At 42.6% G+C, this 18987-nt stretch overlaps 1 protein-coding gene across 1 annotated transcript in view; it reads right to left on the reverse strand.

The window, feature by feature from the left end:
• Positions 1-621: 621 nt before the first annotated feature.
• The window catches only part of LOC130854250 (uncharacterized), a 50371-nt gene continuing 32005 nt past the window's right edge, over positions 622-18987 (reverse strand). The window contains exon 2 of the mRNA XM_057736976.1: positions 622-1103. Coding sequence (XP_057592959.1) covers positions 622-1103 — 482 coding nt within the window. The remainder of the gene's footprint in view (positions 1104-18987) is intronic.

An 18987-nucleotide genomic window follows, 5' to 3' on the forward strand; every position in this document is an offset into this window, starting at 1 on the left:
TGAACCCGGGTCCCCTGCATTGGGAGCGCAGTCTTTTTTTTTCTTTTTTTTCTTTTTTTTTGAGGGCAGAAGATGAGTTTTATTTATCTCTTTTATCCCACAAAGAAATCCAGGTCTGTGTACATGTGGGCTATGAAAGAAGACAACTGAACTAAAACAGGACCATATCACAAAAAATTAGAATGCCAGATATTTACATCCTGGAAATGTGATGGGGGCATTATTCATTTAATACATAGCTAGCAAAAAAAGTCTAAAATAAGAACAAAAAAATTTTTTAAAGGTACTCAAGTCTCAAATTTTAATAAGATCCTCTATAAACACATTTGTTACCAAAAATTGAAACAGCACATCAAATTTTTATTACAATTCAACACGCTGTTCTGACAGTGCGGTGGCCAAGGCACCCAAATTCTTCAAGTTCCTTCCACACAAGCTAATTTGTTTCACAAAGTGGAACCAAAGTGTATTCAAGTCATTCAAATGCAAGGTAGAAAGGACATAGAAAAAAAAAGACACAGAACTTAATAGGTTATCAAAATATTGGTACACAATCTTTCCCAAGCTACTTCAAAATGATCCTAAAATTACCACCAAGAAAAAATAGTACAAGAATAAGATTTATGGCTCATTCGACTCCGTGTCATGATTACTATAATACTTCTTATTGTAATAATTCTCATCCCTATCCTCAGAAGAATCTCTATGAAACCGGCAAAAACGACAGCTACATCTAATTCTTTGCACTCTTGATCGAGTCTCAGCATCATTCTGCTGTGGTTCTCTTTGAGTGTCAGACTGAGGAACTCCTTTGCCATAGCGTTTTTTAATAGATTGAATCAGCCGTTCCATCTTCTCTCTCCGATCAGTTAACATGGTCCTCACCCCTCGCCTGTAGGGTATGTTTTCACCAAGTAACCGCCCAGTAGGTTGAGGTAGAATAAGTGGCAGTTTGATACGAGGGTTGAGCGTCAGGTTACTGAGGTTCTTCATTAACAGCTCAGACGTAGGTTGAGAGGCAACTGGAGTTGCCTGGGAATTTTCATCGATGGACATTTGAGGAGACTCCAGGGTCCAGGTTGGGTTAACCTCAGATGAATCCACTGGGAGTCTTTTCACAGCTTGAAGCTCCTCTTAGATCTTTGGGTTCAGGTGGAAGGTGATGCTTTAGACTCAAATTGCTACAAGATCGGGAGCGCAGAGTCTTAACCACTGCGCCACCTGGGAAGTCCCCCACCATTTCCTTCTTATCATTCATCTCGGAGCAAATGTCACTAACATTTCCTCAGCATGGCCTTCCCTGACCACGCAATTGTAAAGTATGCCTCCTGGCCACTGCACCACATCACCCAGTAGTAGAAATGATTGTATTCGTTTGTTTACTTGCTTGTTTGCCCATCTCCCACCACGTGATGTCCCTGACGGCAGGCACCTTGCCTCTCACATTATGGCTGTATCTCTGATGTCTGGAATAGTTCCCAGCATGTGACAGGTGTACATGTTTTTAATTTAATGAATAATCTACACTACAACTACATCGTAGAATTCATGAATGTATCATATACTAGACTCCGTTCATCAAACATACCTTAGTTTACCACACACTAGTTTGTTGGGAGTTGAAGACGGATCAGATCTGTTCCTTGACCTTCCAAACATTCCTCCTGGTTGCCTATGGTGCCTGGAGGACGGCAGGTCATAAACAAAACCTTTAACGCGATGAGATCAACACGTTAATAGAAGCGTGCACAAGAAGAGGGATGGAAATCCAGGCTAGGGAGCAATGACTTCTGCCTGGAGAAGCAGGTCATGGAGAGCAACAGACAGGACATTTTATTTGAAGAATAAATAGCAAATGGTAAGGAGGTGAAAGGCAACATCCCATACAAAAGAAATCGTGAAAGAAAATATAAGTGGTGTGGTGGCTTGATGTGGGGAGGGAGGGCACCAGGTTTGGCTGGAGCAAGGAGCAGAACCAGGTTATAAAAGGCCCTTGAATCATAATGAAATCTGCACTTTTTCCTGCAAGCACTGAGGAAATGAGAGCAAAACCCACTGTGACGGTAATCTTATCTCTGGATGTCAAGAACTTACCCTCTACCACTGCAGTCCTAGAAATGCATTAAGAACTGCTCAGGTCTACACCATTAGTGAGGATCTCGTGGCCCAGGGCAGAGGTTACTGAGCGTTGGAGGCTGGGAAGAAGTGGGGACTAAGGATTGGGGATCCTAAAGAGGAAGGGACTTTGGCAGAAGATGTGGGAGTAGAGAAGGCTGGGGGCAGACTGGCAGGGGTGGCGGGCAGAGGCCCCTATGGGTGGTGAGTAAGGGTGTGGTCCAGGGGGTCAGGAGCATGAGGGACAGCACTGGGTCCCAACCTCTTTGGGTCACTCTTTTCCCATCTTCCTCTCATTCTTCTCACTGTGGGCACGTGGAGGGAGTGAGGTGGTGGGGAGGGGATGGATGTGCAGTGGCAGGAAGTGGGTGACAAGATGAGAGTCTTTTCACATGCAACACCAGGGACTAGTGTTGGGAAGGGAGGAACAGAGGCGGTGGGGTGAGGAGGAGGAGGTGGAGAGGGAATCTCTCCTCGCCCCCCTCTCTTTCTATTTTTCCTCCACTGAAGGTCCTATTTTCAACAGATACTCATGGTAGAACCAAGAGAGGAGGTGGGGGGTGGGTGTTGGTTGTCATGTGGGAGACAGGACTGGCTAAACTCAGACGTGATGTGATACAGCGATGATTCTGCAGTGGCAGAGGAACAGGGCAGAGAGGGAAAGCGCGCGCGCGCGTGTGTGTGTGTGTGTGTGTGTGTGTGTGTGTGTGCACGCGCGCGTGGGTGTGTACCTCGGGGGTGGGTGTGTACCTCGGGGGCTATGAAGTGAGGGAGAGGGAATCTCTGGCATCGCCCAGTTGGGAGGAATGGGAAGCGGAGGGGCAGGGGCAAGTGGCCCGCGCAGATCAATGTTGCACAGTCAGGGATGGGCCGCAGCGGACCGGCGCCTCCTCGCAGACCGGACGTCACATGGCCTGGCTCCGCGGTGCCACTGCGGTGGCTCCTGAGAGTCGCGCCGAGAACGCCCTGATGGACTCCCACGGGACTGGTATTTGCCTTCAGTGGAAAGCGTGGCTCCTCTAGGGCAGGACCAGGAGGTGTAGATTAGAGAAAAGCATGCTAGTCATTTAGTCATTTGCTGGTCAGATTGTCTTTTTTTTTTTAATTAGAAAGCTTCAAAGACATATTTCACATTTGCATTTAAGCCTTTTCACCAAACTCCTAGAACAGTTCCACTTCTATGCACTGTTTTTCTAAAACAACACAAAACAGATTTTGGATCGCAAAACTTGCCTTCTCCACCAAGACCCCATTCCATTACTATTAGAAGTAACTGTTCAAACTTAAATTTTGATGGAGCTGGTTTAATTATTGAAACCTCATAAAGGAGCGCATTTAGATAAATGTAACACCTGTATGTATTTTAAAGTCAAAGTATAAGAACCGTGTGGTTATACAACACCAGTACTTTTTCACAGAATTGAGATTTTAAAGCTGAATGTGTACATATATATGTGTAACTGAATCACTTTGCTGCACACCTGAAACTAACACAACATTGTAAATTAATTAGACTTGAATTTTAAAAATGATTTAAAAAAGACAGATGGGAAAAGAGCAAAAACCTCAAAAATAAAAGATATCACTCTAATTATATAAGGAATATATGTAAGCTTATAAATAGGGTTTATCAATTTTTTGAGCATTATATGCACTGTTTGTTTTGGTTTACCAGCAGCTAGTACCTATTAAAAACAAGGTTCTGGAATCTTGCCCTGGCTTCCAGAATTTGGGAGGAACATTTTCTGGAAGCATATTTCTGTGCATCCTCTGTAAGAACAGCTCTGCTCCCACGTGTATGACAATCATTTATGCATACCTACTGGATGCAAGGTGCTGTGGCCACTATTCTGAGACATCAGAGGTATAAGTATATATTTGTATGTGTACAGGCAGAATAATGCTTTACTCATATGTTCTCTCCCACTGGCTGGTGATCCTCTTTAGGGCAGGTTCCATGTCTGTTTTATCTTTGTGTATTTATCTGATTTTAGGACAATGCCTCCACTATAGTTAGGGCTAATTAGGTGTTTGTTGCCTGCTGTTCAGTCTGCTGGACAAAAATGGTAAAGAGACCACAGAAAAGAAGGGTTTGGACAAATCCAGCTAAAACATACCCTTTAAGTGCATAGACTCCAACCTCTCCCAGAGTGTGTTTCCAACATCAAATAGTGATGCACTAAAGCTTTATTTTATTTTCTCCTTAATGAGTAGGCTGGCTAGCCAGGACACTTGAAGCTGGGAATAACAGGCAACGTCATTACAATCTCTGTCCATGATGACGTCATATGCGCTTAGCTCCATCCATTCAGCTTGCACAGCACTGGCTGGGAACATCCTCTGAGGTTACGATACCGGTCAGGTGTCCTGCGTCATCACTTTCCATTCCCTCCGGTGTCTGGAGTCCCATTTTAGCTGCGGGGATCATGCGGGCATGTCTATCACGTCACTTGTAGAGATGCCAGGACTGTTTTGCCTCTACTGTCCAGTGCCCCCACTCCAACACCGAGTGTCACGTACCGTGTGTGCAACTTAGAAGAAGAGCATCCAAGCAGAAGGCTTTGTCTGCAGCAAATGTTTCAGAAAGAAAGTACGAGACATAGAGAACAAACTTACAGTTACCAGAGGGAAAGGGGGGAGGGATAAATTAGGAGAGTGGGATTAGCAGATGCAAACTACTAAATGTAAAACAGATAAATAACAAAGTCCTAAGGTATAGCACAGGGAACTATATATATTATATATATATATATATAATATATGTATATTATATATACATAGAACTGAATCACTGTGCTGTACACCTGAAACTAACACATTGTAAATCAACTATACTTTAATAAAAGAAATAAATACAACAAGGAAAGTGTGAGCAAGGCAATTTCTCAGTGTTAAGTGACAAATTCACTCCCAATATCTAGGTAGCTATAACCTGAAACACCTTCTCCCTAGAGTAAGTGACAATAGAATAAAAAGTCCCCTGGGACTTCCCTGGTGGCGCAGTGGTTAAGAATCTGCCTGCCAATGCAGGGCGCACGGGTTCAATCCCTGGTCCAGGAAGATCCCACATGCTTCGGAGCAACAAAGCCCATGCGCCACAACTACTGAGCCCACATGCCACACCTACTGAAGCCCTTGTGCGCCTAGAGCCTGTGATCTGTAACAAGAGAAGCCACCACAACGAGAAGCCTGTGCACTGCAACGAAGAGTAGCCCTTGCTCACCATAGCTAAAGAAAAAAGGCCGTGCATGGCAACAAAGGCACAATGCAGCCAAAAAAATTAAAAAATAGTAAATAGTCCCCCTCTGAACAGCCAGGGCTCCAATTGTCCTTCAAATCCTCCTGCAATTCCATCAAGATTACCATTCCAAGGGTGCTGGCGGGAATTTTTAGTAACCCATTTTTCCACCCAGGAATATCTCTTTAGGGCAATCACTTCCATTTCATTGCTATTCCAGACCCAAAAAGGTAAAGAGGGAAATCCAGAAATAGAACTGGAGGAACAAAGAAAGCAAAGAGTGGACCAAAATGCTTTCTGAGAGTTATGTGGACTTTGTGGAATTTCCTTTCCCCAGGATCATCAAAAAATAGGTCCTCGCTGCCCTTCTGGGTCCTGCAAAGTTCTCAGCCGTGTACCCCTCCTAAAGTGAACACCAGGCTGGGCAGGTGGGAGCCCTCGGGCTGGGGGTCCTATCAGAGCAGCTGCGCAGAGGGAGCTCAGGGTTGCCAGCTCTCCCTTAGCTGGTTGCCAGGTTTCCGGAGTGTTAGAATAGTAACCAGTTGTTTCTCAGAAACAGAGATGGGGTTATCCACAGCCTCACATGCTAAATTTAAATTTAATGAAGCTCTTTCCTCACCACCCAGATCAGTGATTTTCAACCGGGCTGGTGGCGAGACAAGATCCCTCTCCAGGGGGCTGAGGGAAGCAACCAGCACGTGTAGTTTGAGAAAGCTCCCCGGGTGATTCTATATCCCACCTGCAAACCCCAATGCCTCTTCAGAAAACCACTGGCACGGATCTTGGATGCTGATGGAGGGCCTCTCTAGCTTTTTCTGCCGTTCGCCCACAACGCTCCTGACATTTTGGAGTTAACGTCTGAAGCACTTAGGGAAGATGACATAAGCTCCCTCCCCAATGAACTTTCCCTCCCTGTGAACTTTCTCACACTTAGGAGAGCGTAGCTAAGGAGGCTGGATAGCATACAGAGAACGAGGCGGGTATGATTAAATATCGACAACAGTTGACTGAGTGTCTTAGGTTTGTTCCTTGGAGCTGCCGAAGATTTCAAGTGTAAATTTGGATGCCATCTATCATGTCTTCTGTAATCCCTGCTGAACAGGGATGGTTGCACAGCCTGGAGCACAGGGCTGACGGTGGAGGCAGATGCATCCTTCTACTGTCCTGTCTCAGACACATCTTCCCGCTCCATATCCTTCTCTCGGGCTGTGAGCTTGGGAGGGAAGCTTCCCTCTTGCAGAGATGCCTGGGAGGAAGGAAAGCACAGACAGCATTTATCTCACCCATGACTGAAAAGACCCGATGACTTTCTAAATCCAAATGCATATCAGGGAAACCAAAATGAGCCTGTATTTTCAAAACTGCTGGTAATTTTCTGTTTGGTAAGCTGTGAAGAATTGCACATAATTGTGGGGAAGGCTGTTTCTTGGTTTTGAGGCTAACACTTGAATGGACCATTTAGTTATGCAAATAAAAGGCAAAGCCCCAAATTGGAAAATGAGACCATGGCAGACACCCCTTGATGGCCAGCACAGGGCTTCCCAGCTAAAGACCACATCCATGCCGCACTGGTTCTCAAAATGGTCCTGAGACTGTTTCAGGGGGTCTGCAAGGTGGGAATTATTTTTTTCAACATGAAGACAGTATATGGCTTTGCCACACCCATCCTCTCACAAGTGTACGTTCAAGCTTTCCTGACATGTGATATAACGTGATAATGAAACAGATTGCAGGAGCCAATAGGAGACTCCAGCTGTCTTCTACTAAGATGCATAATAAAGAGATGTGCAAAACAATGCTACTGTACCCATTCATTTTTTTGTGTGTGGAAAATACAAGTTGCATTTAATAAAAATATATTCTTTGGGTGAAACCTATATTAAGGATTTGTTGTTATTCTAAAATGAGTTAAGAAATATTCTTAAAATTTCTCAGTTGTTTTCTTTTTAAAATTATTGTTGTGATAAAATATACATCACAATTTAACATTTTAACTATTTTAAGTGTGCAACTCAGTGGCATTAAGTACATTCAGATTGTTGTACAACCATCACCACTATCCACATTCAGAACATTTTTTCACCCCAAACTAAACTCTGTCCCCATTAAACAATAAGTCCCCAATATCTTTTCTCCCAGTCCCTGGTAATCACTATTCTACTTCGTTTCTATGAATTTGACTACACTAGGTACCTACCTCATGTAAGTGGAATCATTCAGCATTTGTCCTTCTGTGTATGACTTCCATCACTTGACATTTTCAAGAGTCATCTGTGTTGCATCAGAATTTCATTCTTTTTCAAGGCTGAATAATATTCCACTGTAAGTATACACCACAAAATTTCTCAGTTTTAATATCTGCGGTGATAAATTTTAAGAGATATAAGCCACATAAGTAAAAGCTCTTTATGGTTCCACTATAGAAACTGCAGAAAACAAACAAGCAGGAAACAGGTATATGTTTTCTTGGCTTACCTTACAGCCAGCATGGCCATGTGTCTGAGTTCTCACCCATGAGACCTAAAAGTAGATGAGACTTACTTCTGAGAAAGCTTCTGCTTCCTCCCAAAAGGTCCAGGTGGGGGTCAAGGACATGCTGGCTGGCCCCGTCCCCTCCCTCCTGCCTGGAATGCCTGGCTGAGGCAGCCGTATTGCAACTGTGAGGGGCCACACTCGTGGCCTTTTGGATGACAGCATGGGAAAACTGGCCGAGACAGCATCCTTGTGCAGTCTCCTTATTTTTTTTGTCACCTCAGAGAAAGAAACACTGTTTGTTCAAGCTGTTAGTACGACTTCCTGTTCTTAGCATCCAAAGCATGGCTAATGGATACAGTTACTTAAAAGTGCTAAACCTTCTGTGGCAGGCAGTGCTGCAAACTTTGGTTGCCTTGAGAAAAATGTTTTATTCGTTGGTTTTCCCTTACCCATACTTAGAGATTATTCTGTGCCTGAAACAAAAAACAACACACAAAAAGGAAACGTGTCCTCTGGCGGGGCCACGTGTGTGTTTTGAGGGTTCCTGACAGATCAGCAGCTGGGCAGAAGATGGGGGAGCTGTCCCCCCATCCGCCCCTTCCCCTGCACCTGGAATGGTGCCCTTCCCATGCAGTGCGACCCAGAGACCCAGACTGGGAGAGCAGCCTCCCTGGGTGAGCCGCGGCTGCTTTGCTGGGACCCAGGATGCTGGTTCTACACACACAGCCCTTTGTCTCTGATTCTGGCTCTTCTCATTGGGTGTTCATCTCAACTTTTATCAACCTATGGCATTCGGGGTCCTTCTAACTTCACTCTCTGCTCCATCCTCTCGCTGCCTCTGCCATCGATCTAGGTGAAGTCCTCTTGCTTGTGGTTCTGGGGACCTAACACTCCCACGGGATCTCCTCGGGGTTGTCTGGCCAAGCCAGCCAGCCCGGCTGTAAAGGGGAAGAGCAGGGAATACGGCCACTTCAAGGACCTGAGACAATCACCCTGAAAAATGACGTGTGTGAAAACAATGCCTGGAAACAGAGGCACCTAATCACATGTTATTATTACTCTTGTGACTTTCCATGGGTGTCTTAGTAGAACGGGACAACTGGGGAGCCAGCATCCCCTTTCCCGTTCCACCTGCATTCTGCACACAGCACACTTCCTTCTGTGCCTTATTTTTTTCCTTAAGATTGCTTTAACGTTTGCTGCTATGGTGTTTCACTGCTATGAAACACGTGTGTGAGTGTGTGAAAGGGAAAGTGGGGGGGAGGTGAGGAGGTGACAGACCCTGTTCTTTAAGTGTGGAGATTGTACTCATCGTCGGAGACAAACTTTAGGACCCAGGACAGAAGTACTGCGTGGGGTGTGATGGATGAGGGAATAGGATGAGAAGAATTTCTTCCTTGTGGCACGGAAGGTACAGGACCTTCCTAATTCACACTCATTCTTTTTGTTTCCTCTTTCAGACAGTTTCTTGTTCTTTCTTTCAGATTTAACCTCTATAGTATGCACTTGCTATCTCCCATTTGTTTTCTAAAAAAACAATGTCTTCCCTTTATTCCCAGACATAGCTGCATGTTGAGCAGCCAGTCTGGGCAGGCACAACTCTTGCCCTCTAGACTCCCTTCCCAGACTAGGGGAATGTAGACTATGACACTGTGGACACACTGTAATTGTGCTCTTACTCTCTCTCTTCTTCTTCTCCTCTTCCTCCCCTCCCCGCTTCCCCTCCTTCTCCTCCTCCACCACCTCCTCCTCTTCTTCTCCTTCTTCTCCTTCTCCTCCTTCCTGTCCTTCCTCTTCCTCTTCCTCTTCCCCTCCTCCTCCTCCTTCTTCTTCTTCACCTCCCTCTCCCTCCATCCCTCTCCCTCCCTCTCTCTCCCTCTCTCTCTCTCTCCCTTTCCCCTTCCCTCTCCCCCTCTCTCTCCTTTTCACTGCTTTTCAGGACGGCTAAACTATTGCTGTATCATGTGCTGCCGGGTCATAACCAAGGAATGGAAGAGGCTAAACCAAGCCTGTTTATGTGGACTTTCTCAGAGGCCTTACCTGGGCAATTCCAGTGAGGTATCTGAGGGAAGAGAGCACTAGGTACAACTGATGTTTCCATGTAACTTGGTATTGGAAAAAGGAAATATTACAGAAAGAAAAAAAAATCACTGGACAAAGAAAGATTAAGGGGTTTCTTTTAGGTTAACAATAAAAGAGACAGACTAAAAGCTAATTCCCAAATATGTGGGAATATTCTTTTATCCATAGGATTATCATAAGTAACAGGAAAAATGGAACTTTATTTTATTGTGGTTAAAGATAGCTTTCCTGCATTTATGGGACTAGTAAAAAATGTTATTATACAGAGAGGTCACTTCAGTGTGCTATTGGAATGCATATGTATGTATAACTAAGCAAAGTGAATTTTTTCTCTTTCCAATCTGCTTTTCGTCACTTGAGTAAATGAGGTGACACAAGCAGAGCACACTGCATTGTGTCAGCACATAGTATGTGCTTCATAAACTTTACCTGTTTATGTTCTAATCTTGGGATTAACCAACCGACATGAATTTCCTGAATGGCTCAGCTACTGTTGTACACTTCAGATTTGGAGGACGAAAAAGCCAATTCGTCATCTACAAGGTTATTTACCATCCACCTTCTGCATTTAGAAGTGATTCCTTCATCTTCAATGTTCTAACATTTTGCTTACACTTCTAGTGTGGTTTTTTGTTCTTTTTTATACTATATTTTTTTGCATGTGTATCTCCTCTATTTGACTCTAAATTCCTTGAAGTCAAGCATACAGCACTGTTACTGGTGATTTGCACATAGGAATTACTCAATAAATGTTTTTTGGACATAAAAATTTGATTTACTGAGTCAAACTTTGTAGATGCCCTTTGATACTCTTTTTTATTCACGCCATATGTACAGTATCCTAAAAGAATATAGTTACCAAATTACATGTTTTCTTCTGATACTTATTTAAAAGGTGAGGATGTACAAGTGCAAGTTTTGATTTATAGTTGAAAGTATAAAGCTTGACAAAAGAGTGAGATCAGCATTAAATTAAGTTAAAAAGAACTTTGGGGAGGAGAAAGAAATTAGGAATTTGGGATTAACAGATACACACTGCTATATATAAAATAGGTAACAAAAAAGGACCTACTGTGTAGTACAGGGAACTGTATCCAGCATCTTGCAATAACCTATAATGGAAAAGAATCTATATAAAGAATAAACATAACTGAATATAAATATACGTAATTAATATATGTATAAAACTGAATATATATATAAAACTGAATATATGTGTGTGTATATATATATATATATATATATATATATATATAACTGAATCACTTTGCTGTACACCTGAAACTAACACAACATTGTAAATCAACTATGCTTCAATTAAAAAAACAAGAAACTTTGGTATGCTTATACCATGGAATACAATGCAGCAATGAAAAAGAATGCAGAATATCTACCTGTCCTAGTTAAAAGACCTCTAAGATATGCCATTAAGCAACTCTCCTTCTAAGCATCCCTCTTCGTGTTCACAGTAATGACACAGGTTCACCTCTCTTTGTCTCCTTGTTCAAGATCTGGCATCTTAATTCCAACCCATAGCACAGCACTCACGTCCTACAGTCTGTTGTTTTCTAGTTTCTTCCTGCTCTGCTAGTCCATGGTGGGTCTTCCTAAGATGTGACTTCACATACATCACATCCTTGGCCCACCCACATTTCTCAGGAGCCTGCATTTAACAGGTTTAGCGAGCAGTCAAGACTTTGCATAGTCTCACCCCTGTCTAAACTGGAGTTTTAATATTATATCCCACTATCTACTTGAGTTGTGTTCTAGCCAAATTCAATTGGGTGGAATTCAGTGGCTCCCAACAGTCCACTTTTGTTCCCGGAATTCTGGGGATCACGTTGCCCTCCTCTGTGATGAATGCTGTAATAGAGGGCATTAGATCCCGATTCAGAGCATCTGGCCTCTGTTCTCCATTCTTCCCTTTACTAGCAGGAAAGTTGGCTGGTGAATCCAAGTCCTTAGATTCTGCTGCCTCACCTGTGAGATCAATGATTTTCACCTTTCCAACTTCTCCAGGTTGCTATGAGGAGCAACTGAGCTATGCCTGCAGGGGTTTTAGAAAGTGTAAATAACAATACAAGTGTAAGATTTAGTGACTAATAAATACGTAGAGGTTTAAAAACATATATATAACAATACAATTGTAAGATATGAAATCTAATAAACTAATAAAAATGTCTTCAATAAAACCTTTCTCAGCTTTTAATAATCACTTATGGCCAATGCACCTGATTTAGCTGCCTCCTGGTATGTTTATTTTTTGTAAATATCTTCTCTCTCCAACTACATTGTAGCCTTGTATGGAAGAAATTACACTGTGGCCTCTTTGTAATTCCCAACATGTAACACAGTCCCTGCACTCAAGGAGCGCTCATTCAGTAGGGTAGCCTACTGTCCCCACCATAACCAGTAAGTAACAGCTTCCCCTTTCATGTTCAGGTGTATCCCAGTTTGGACAACACGTTTTCTGGTCACCCTATGAATAAGTGGTTGTGGATTGTGACCATGGTGCAGAAGCATCCTTCATGCTGCATTTTATCTGTCTTCTTTTCCCACTTCATTTTCCTGTCTCCGTGTCACAGCCAGATTTTTGACGTTTGTTCTTGAAATAAAGCAAAACCATTCATTAGCGGTTCTTTCACATGGAAAAATAGAATTGCAATTTTCATTTCAAGTCCAGCAGTATGTTAGGATGAGAGAATCATCTCCTGAAAAGCTGTATCCAAAATACGGTTGTTCTCCTTTTGGCTTAGCAGATGGAGACAAGGGCAGAAGCAGGTTGGCACAGAGGTGACCCAGAACAAACTCGATATTCTTCAAGTAGCCTGAGCTAACCCTTTTGATCTGAATGTAAGCACAGTATAAAATCAGCAGGTGACACAATGAGACAGCAATTTAGTTCTCTGATATTTTAAAACATAATTATAATGAGTGGCACAGGGGAGGTGTGTTTTCGGATGTCAATTATCATTGATATCAAAGGGATTAAGAAATTAAAATTTTATTTAGTCCCTAAGCAGTCAATTAAGATGTGATCCACGCAAGCAATGTAATTTGAGGATTTAGATTCTGGTTTCAATTCCTCTGAAAATAGCAGACATTGCCTTGATCTGAATTTAGCATGGCCCTTTTGGTAATAGGTACAATTTGTGAGCGTTCTCTCCTTGGCAGTGGTGGAGGCGGTTTTATCCTCCATGTGCAGAGGACTGCCTTTGAGTTGGGTACCTGTTTGAGCATAAGAACCCTTAATGTGAGAACTGCACTCAGTTCAGACTTGGAGGAGACAAAACTGTTACAGGATGGGAGGATTCAGAATTGATGCCTGTGGCCAGATTTCCCCTCCTGAAGTATGTATATTTTTGGTACAAGCGATGTTGTGTTAGTGTTCAGTATGCTTAGATACCTTTTGAAAAGCACAAAGTTTAAGAGGTGAGTGGTATGTTCAATGAACCCTGTGCTGCAGAATAAAAGCCAACTATTTGCTGGAACCTAAATAATATCTTGTTGGTTTGGATGATGTATCTTACTCAGGTACCAGCATCTTGATACAAATGTTAATCCTCTTATGACTTGGTTTGATTGAATTTAGATCCTGGCTTCTATTTTTGGTCACATTCTTCTGGAAAATGTCTTATGTGCCCCACAAACATCATGCAAGACCCATATTCTGAGGTAGATCTCAGTCTGTGCTCCTGCAAAAAACTCTGTTGCTCCAATGCTGAACTCAAGTGTCCTGCTGGTACATTCAAAGAACGGTGTTTCTTAACTTTCAGACAATGATAATTTAATGGATAGGATTTTCTCAACTTCAGATTATTTTTTTCCATACTTTTCTTTACACTTAAGAACTTGGATTGACCAAAGATAAAATGAATAAAAATTTAGCAAATAAACAAAAAGTCATGCATTTCCTGTTTTCCTTTTTAATGTTCATATTGATGGTTGGAATTTTATATACATCTATTAAATACAGTTATCCTTTCTTTTAGTCAAATTATCTTGGTTTTGGTGAAGGATTTGAATATACCAGTAGCTATCAGAGCCTAGCACAGGGTAGGCACTCAATAAAAGTATGTTGAATGTCTGATTATGGGCTGAATACAACATGGTCTTCCCAGAGAGCATCATGGGATTCTGCAAAGAGTATCCTGTCTCCTGAAGAAGTTGGTGATTCACCGAACAACCAAAGGCAAGACACTGTTCTAGGCCCCTGGAGAGACAAAGAAGAGCTAGATAGTTTCCACCATTCAAAGAATTGATAATCTTAGACAAAGTTTAATTGGTAAAATATGGCAAGAACACAGATTTCCATACTACCATATAAAGAAAGACAGGTGTCTTGGATAGACCTAGAGATGATCATACTAAGTGAAGTGAGTCAGAAAGACAAATACCATATGATATCACTTATACGTGGAATGTAAAATATGATACAAATGAACTTATCTATGAAACAGATACTGAACAGAACTTATCTGACTCACAGACAGAGAACAGATTTGTAGCTGCCAGGGGGTGGGGTGGGGAGAATTAGAAGTTTGGAGTTAGCAGATGCAAACTATTATAAAGGATGGATAAACAACAAGGTCCTACTGTAGAGCACAGGGAACTATATTCAATATCCTGTGATAAACCATAATGGAAAAGAATATGAAAAAAAAAGATTTGTTTTTAAACCATAAAATTGAATCTAGAAGAGATACTTAAATGTTCCTATGAACATCAGGAAAATTATTATACATGTGGAAAATGATTATCCTAATTTCATTCAAAAGGAAAAAAAAGAAAGATGGGTGTCAGAAGAGAGGTATTTTTCAATGGCAGAGTGAATTATTATATCTGATTGGAGGTGATCAGGACAGACTTCATGGTGGTTCTAGCACTTAATCTGCACCCTGAAGGACAAATTGGATGTTGTTGAGTGAATTTAAGATGTGTTGAATGAAATGCAGGAGCAAAAGCAAAAAGTGAGGAAGCATCAGGGCAGATTCAGCAAAGCTTAAGCTCTGTTCAGTGTGTGTGAGTTAGAATAAATTGGGGCCCTTCTGTGTAGAAAGTCCTACAGACCTGGGTAGGGGTTATGGTTATTTAGGAGAGCGATGGAAACCACAGGAAGCTTTTGAACGGGGAAGGTGATGTGACCGGAGCTGCTCTTTGGGAAGCTCCGTACGTATGGGATGGATTTTTTCTCCCTGGGAAGCAGGTAGGATCCTACAACCATCCAAGGAAGAAGTGATGATAACAGCAATGCTCTGTTCTTTAGAGTCCTTATCTTAGAGGACATACCAAGGTCAACATGCAGTAAGTATTCGTTTATTTATTTATTTATTTAGCTATGTCAGGTCTTAGTTTCCGCACAAGGGATCTTCCTTGCGGCATGTGGGACCTTCTGTGGTGGCATGTGGGTTTTCTCTTCTCTAGTTGAGGCAAGTGGGCTCAGTAGTTGTGGCGCATGGGCTTAGTTGCCCTGTGGCATACAGGATGTTAGTTCCCTGACCAGGGATCAAACTCACGTGTCCTGCATTGCATAATGGATTCTTTACCACCGGACCACCAGGGAAGTCCCAACAAGTATTAATTCTTAACAATGAGCTGTACTGTTACCCCCAAGGAGATAATAGCTAAGGGACCTGTCTAACATCTCCGCGACCTTGGGTCCTTAGAGAGGGTCTTTGTTTAAAGTCTGGATAAGTTGTGCTGGCCCAACTGCAAGGAGCGCCACACACTTCAGGGCACCAGGAATTTTTATGGTGATGACGACAAGAAGCTGCAAAGAGTCCTGAAGAAGGGGATCCCTTTTCTAAATTGCACAAAGTCTCCCTTGTATGCAAAAAGTGGGCAGTGGGTACATGATCCTTCAGAGGAAAAGAGGCTTAGATTTCTTTTATTTATAGAGGAGCTGCTCCATGTTGGCTGAGAGCTAACTAGTGCTCTTCATGTCTCGTTTGCCAACCTCCTATCATCCCAGAAACTCTTTACTAACCCTAGTATCTCAAACATTGGCCAAATCATGCCATTCTTAGTGAGGGTGTCCAGCCCTCTACCTACCACCTCGAGATCAAGAATCTTTCTCAGTCATTCGGAGAAAATCTTAATTTAGGCGATGGCTCTTCCAATCTCCCATGCTTTTTGTCCTCTTGCCAAAACTCGTGTAGGTTATCTGTTTCTAGCAGTTAAATGCCAGCTACCCTAGCGAAGCAAAAGAGACAGATTTTGGCTCTATACTTCCCTACACTGTTGACATGCACAATAACAGGACTGTATAAAACCCAAGTGCTATTATTAGCTCTGCCCCCCTGCCCCCCCCCCCAAATACCCCAAGTCAAGAGGTACACCAGTGTAGACATAAAAAGGGAAGTGGATGTTTTCATTTTGTTCCTCCAACTTTGATCCAGCTACGGCTGGCTTGGCCACGTAGCTGTTCTCCCTTGAGCGTGTTTTCAGGCCCCTACAGGATCTCTCCTCTTAGGGGTAAAATCATGTGGCAGCCCAGTCGGAGAAACAAGCTGGGGAGATAGTGCTTGCCTATTATAATTCAAAGGGTGAAGTCCTCCTCCCTCAAAAAATATGTATATATATGTAACAATATTGCTTTCTCCCTGTAAGTACAGCTACCCTTGAACAACACAGAGAGTAAGGGGCCCATCCTCTGCTGTAGCTGAAAATCCACGTATAGTTCATAGTCGCCCTCCACATAGGCAGTGCCTATGTATCCCTGGTTCTGAATTCTTGGGTTCAACCAACCATGGATCTGGGCCACGTAGTACTGTAATATTAACTATTGAAAAAAATCCATGTATAAGTGACCGTTGCAGTTCAAAGATCAACTGTATTCACCTTCTTTTTTTTTTTTAATATTTATTTATTTGGCTGTGCCAGCTCTTAGTTGTGGCACACAGGATCCTCTTAGTTGCAGCATGTGGGATCTTTAGTTGCGGCATGTGGGATCCAATTCCCCAGCCAGGGGTTGGACCCAGGCCCCCTGCATTGGGACTATGGAGTCCTACCCACTGGACCACAAGGGCAGTCCCTGTGTGCACCTTCTGAAATGTAGACATTGTTGCTACAACCTGTTAAGGCTTTTCTGCCTGGTGAAAAGCCCAGCTCACCTGGAGAACAGAGGGGAGGAAGGAGAAAAGGAAGGGGGAGGGGGAGACTGGATCTCACCCTGCCCGATTTTGGCCAAGAGCTTGTCCCCTTATGCACGTGGGTTAACAGACTGGCACAATGCCTGTAACTAAAAGAACAATTTCTCCAATAACTCTGTTTCTTGGGGTGTAGAAGCAATTGAAAAGTTCTTAGAGGTTTTTAAGATGTCTTTTTCAAATGACATTTGTTCATTCACCCAAAGTTTATTTATAAAACCAAAACTACGAATGGGACCAGGTACGTAATTTATGGGGTCCGATGCAAAAAGAAAATGCCAGGCCTTTTGTACAAAATTTCAAAGTTTCCAGTGGTTGTTGACAGCAGAGCATTAAACGAAGCATGGAACCTCCTGAGGGGAGGCGGGGAGCCTGGGGTGCTGCCTAGGTTGTGTGTCCACGCAGAGGCTTTTCTCACCAACTCTCCCTAGACCAGCTTTCTCAACTGCAACAAGCTGGTGTTCCCTGGGGTTAGGTCCCTAGATATTGGCATCGGCTTCATCTGGGAACTTGTTGGACGTGCCCAGCTTGGGCTCCTGTCTGTGTTTTAACCAGCCTCCTTCCAGGTGATTCTGTCTCATGTTCAAGTTTGAGAACCACTGCCACATGATGGATTTTGATGCTTAAAATGATGGATTTTGGTAAGTCAGACAGAGAAGGACACTACTGTATGATATCACTTATATGTGGAATCCAAGAAACACAACAAACGAGTGAATATAACAGAAAGGAAGCAGACTCACAGATGTAGAGAACAAACTAGTGGTTACTCGTGGGGAGAGGAAAGGGGGGAGGGTCAAAATAGGGGTAAGGCATTGAGAGGTACAAATTATTTTTTTTCTTTTTTTAATTTTTATTTTATATTGGAGTATAGTTGATTTACAATGGTTGTGCTAGTTTCAGGTATACAGCAAAGTGATTCAGTTATACATATACATGTATCTATTCTTTTTCAGGTTGTTTTCCCATATAGGTTATTACAGAACATTGAGTAGAGTTCCCTGTGCTATACAGTAGGTCCCTGTCATTTATCTATCTATTTTATATATAGTAGTGTATATATGTTAACCCAACCTCCTAATTTATCCTGCCCTGCTACCTTTCCCTTTTGGTAACCATAAGTTTGTTTTCTGTGTCAGTAAGTCTGTTTCTGTTTTGTAAATAAGTTCATTTGTATCATTTTTTAGGAGAGGTACAAACTACTATGTATAAAATAAGTAAGATGTGAAGGTATACTGTACAACAAAGGGAATATAGCCAATATTTTATAATAACTATAAATGGAGGATAACCTTTAAAAATTATAAATCACCATGTTGTGCACCTTTAACATATAACATTGTACATCAACTATACTTCAGCAAAAAATAAAGACAATAACAAAAGGAAATAAAATACAATACCATGTAAAAATAAACTAAAATAAAATGATGGATTTCAGAACGGAAGCAATCTGAGGGATCACGTGGCCTAACTATCTTGTCTATGAGGACATGAAGGCTGGGGTGAAGCAGAGTGAGGCCTGGAGTTCATGGTTAACTCCTTACTCAACCACTGAATAATTTTTAGAGCACCAAATGGCCTGTGGTTCACCACTCATGGTCACCTTCCCAGTCAAGCCAGCTCATATCCCAATTTTAAAGATGAGGAAATCAAGATGCCAAAAGTGTTCAATGAGCCGATGAGTGGAGCTGGGATTAAAACCCAGCGTTCTTAAATCTCCTGCCCACAGCCCTCTGCTCGGCCTACAGGTGATGCCGAGACCAGCTCAGCCACTCAGGGTGAATGACGGGTGCCACGGAGCATAAAGAAACACAAAGACAGACTTAAGAGAAAGATGGGACTGGGGGACTCAAGACCTCTAGGATCGAGAGCCCCGCTGATTCATCCCACGCTGCTTTTATTGAGCTCTTGGCATCCAGGAAGTAA

This window comes from Hippopotamus amphibius, chromosome 5, assembly GCF_030028045.1.
Source record: "Hippopotamus amphibius kiboko isolate mHipAmp2 chromosome 5, mHipAmp2.hap2, whole genome shotgun sequence".
Classification (NCBI taxonomy): Eukaryota; Metazoa; Chordata; class Mammalia; order Artiodactyla; family Hippopotamidae; genus Hippopotamus; species Hippopotamus amphibius.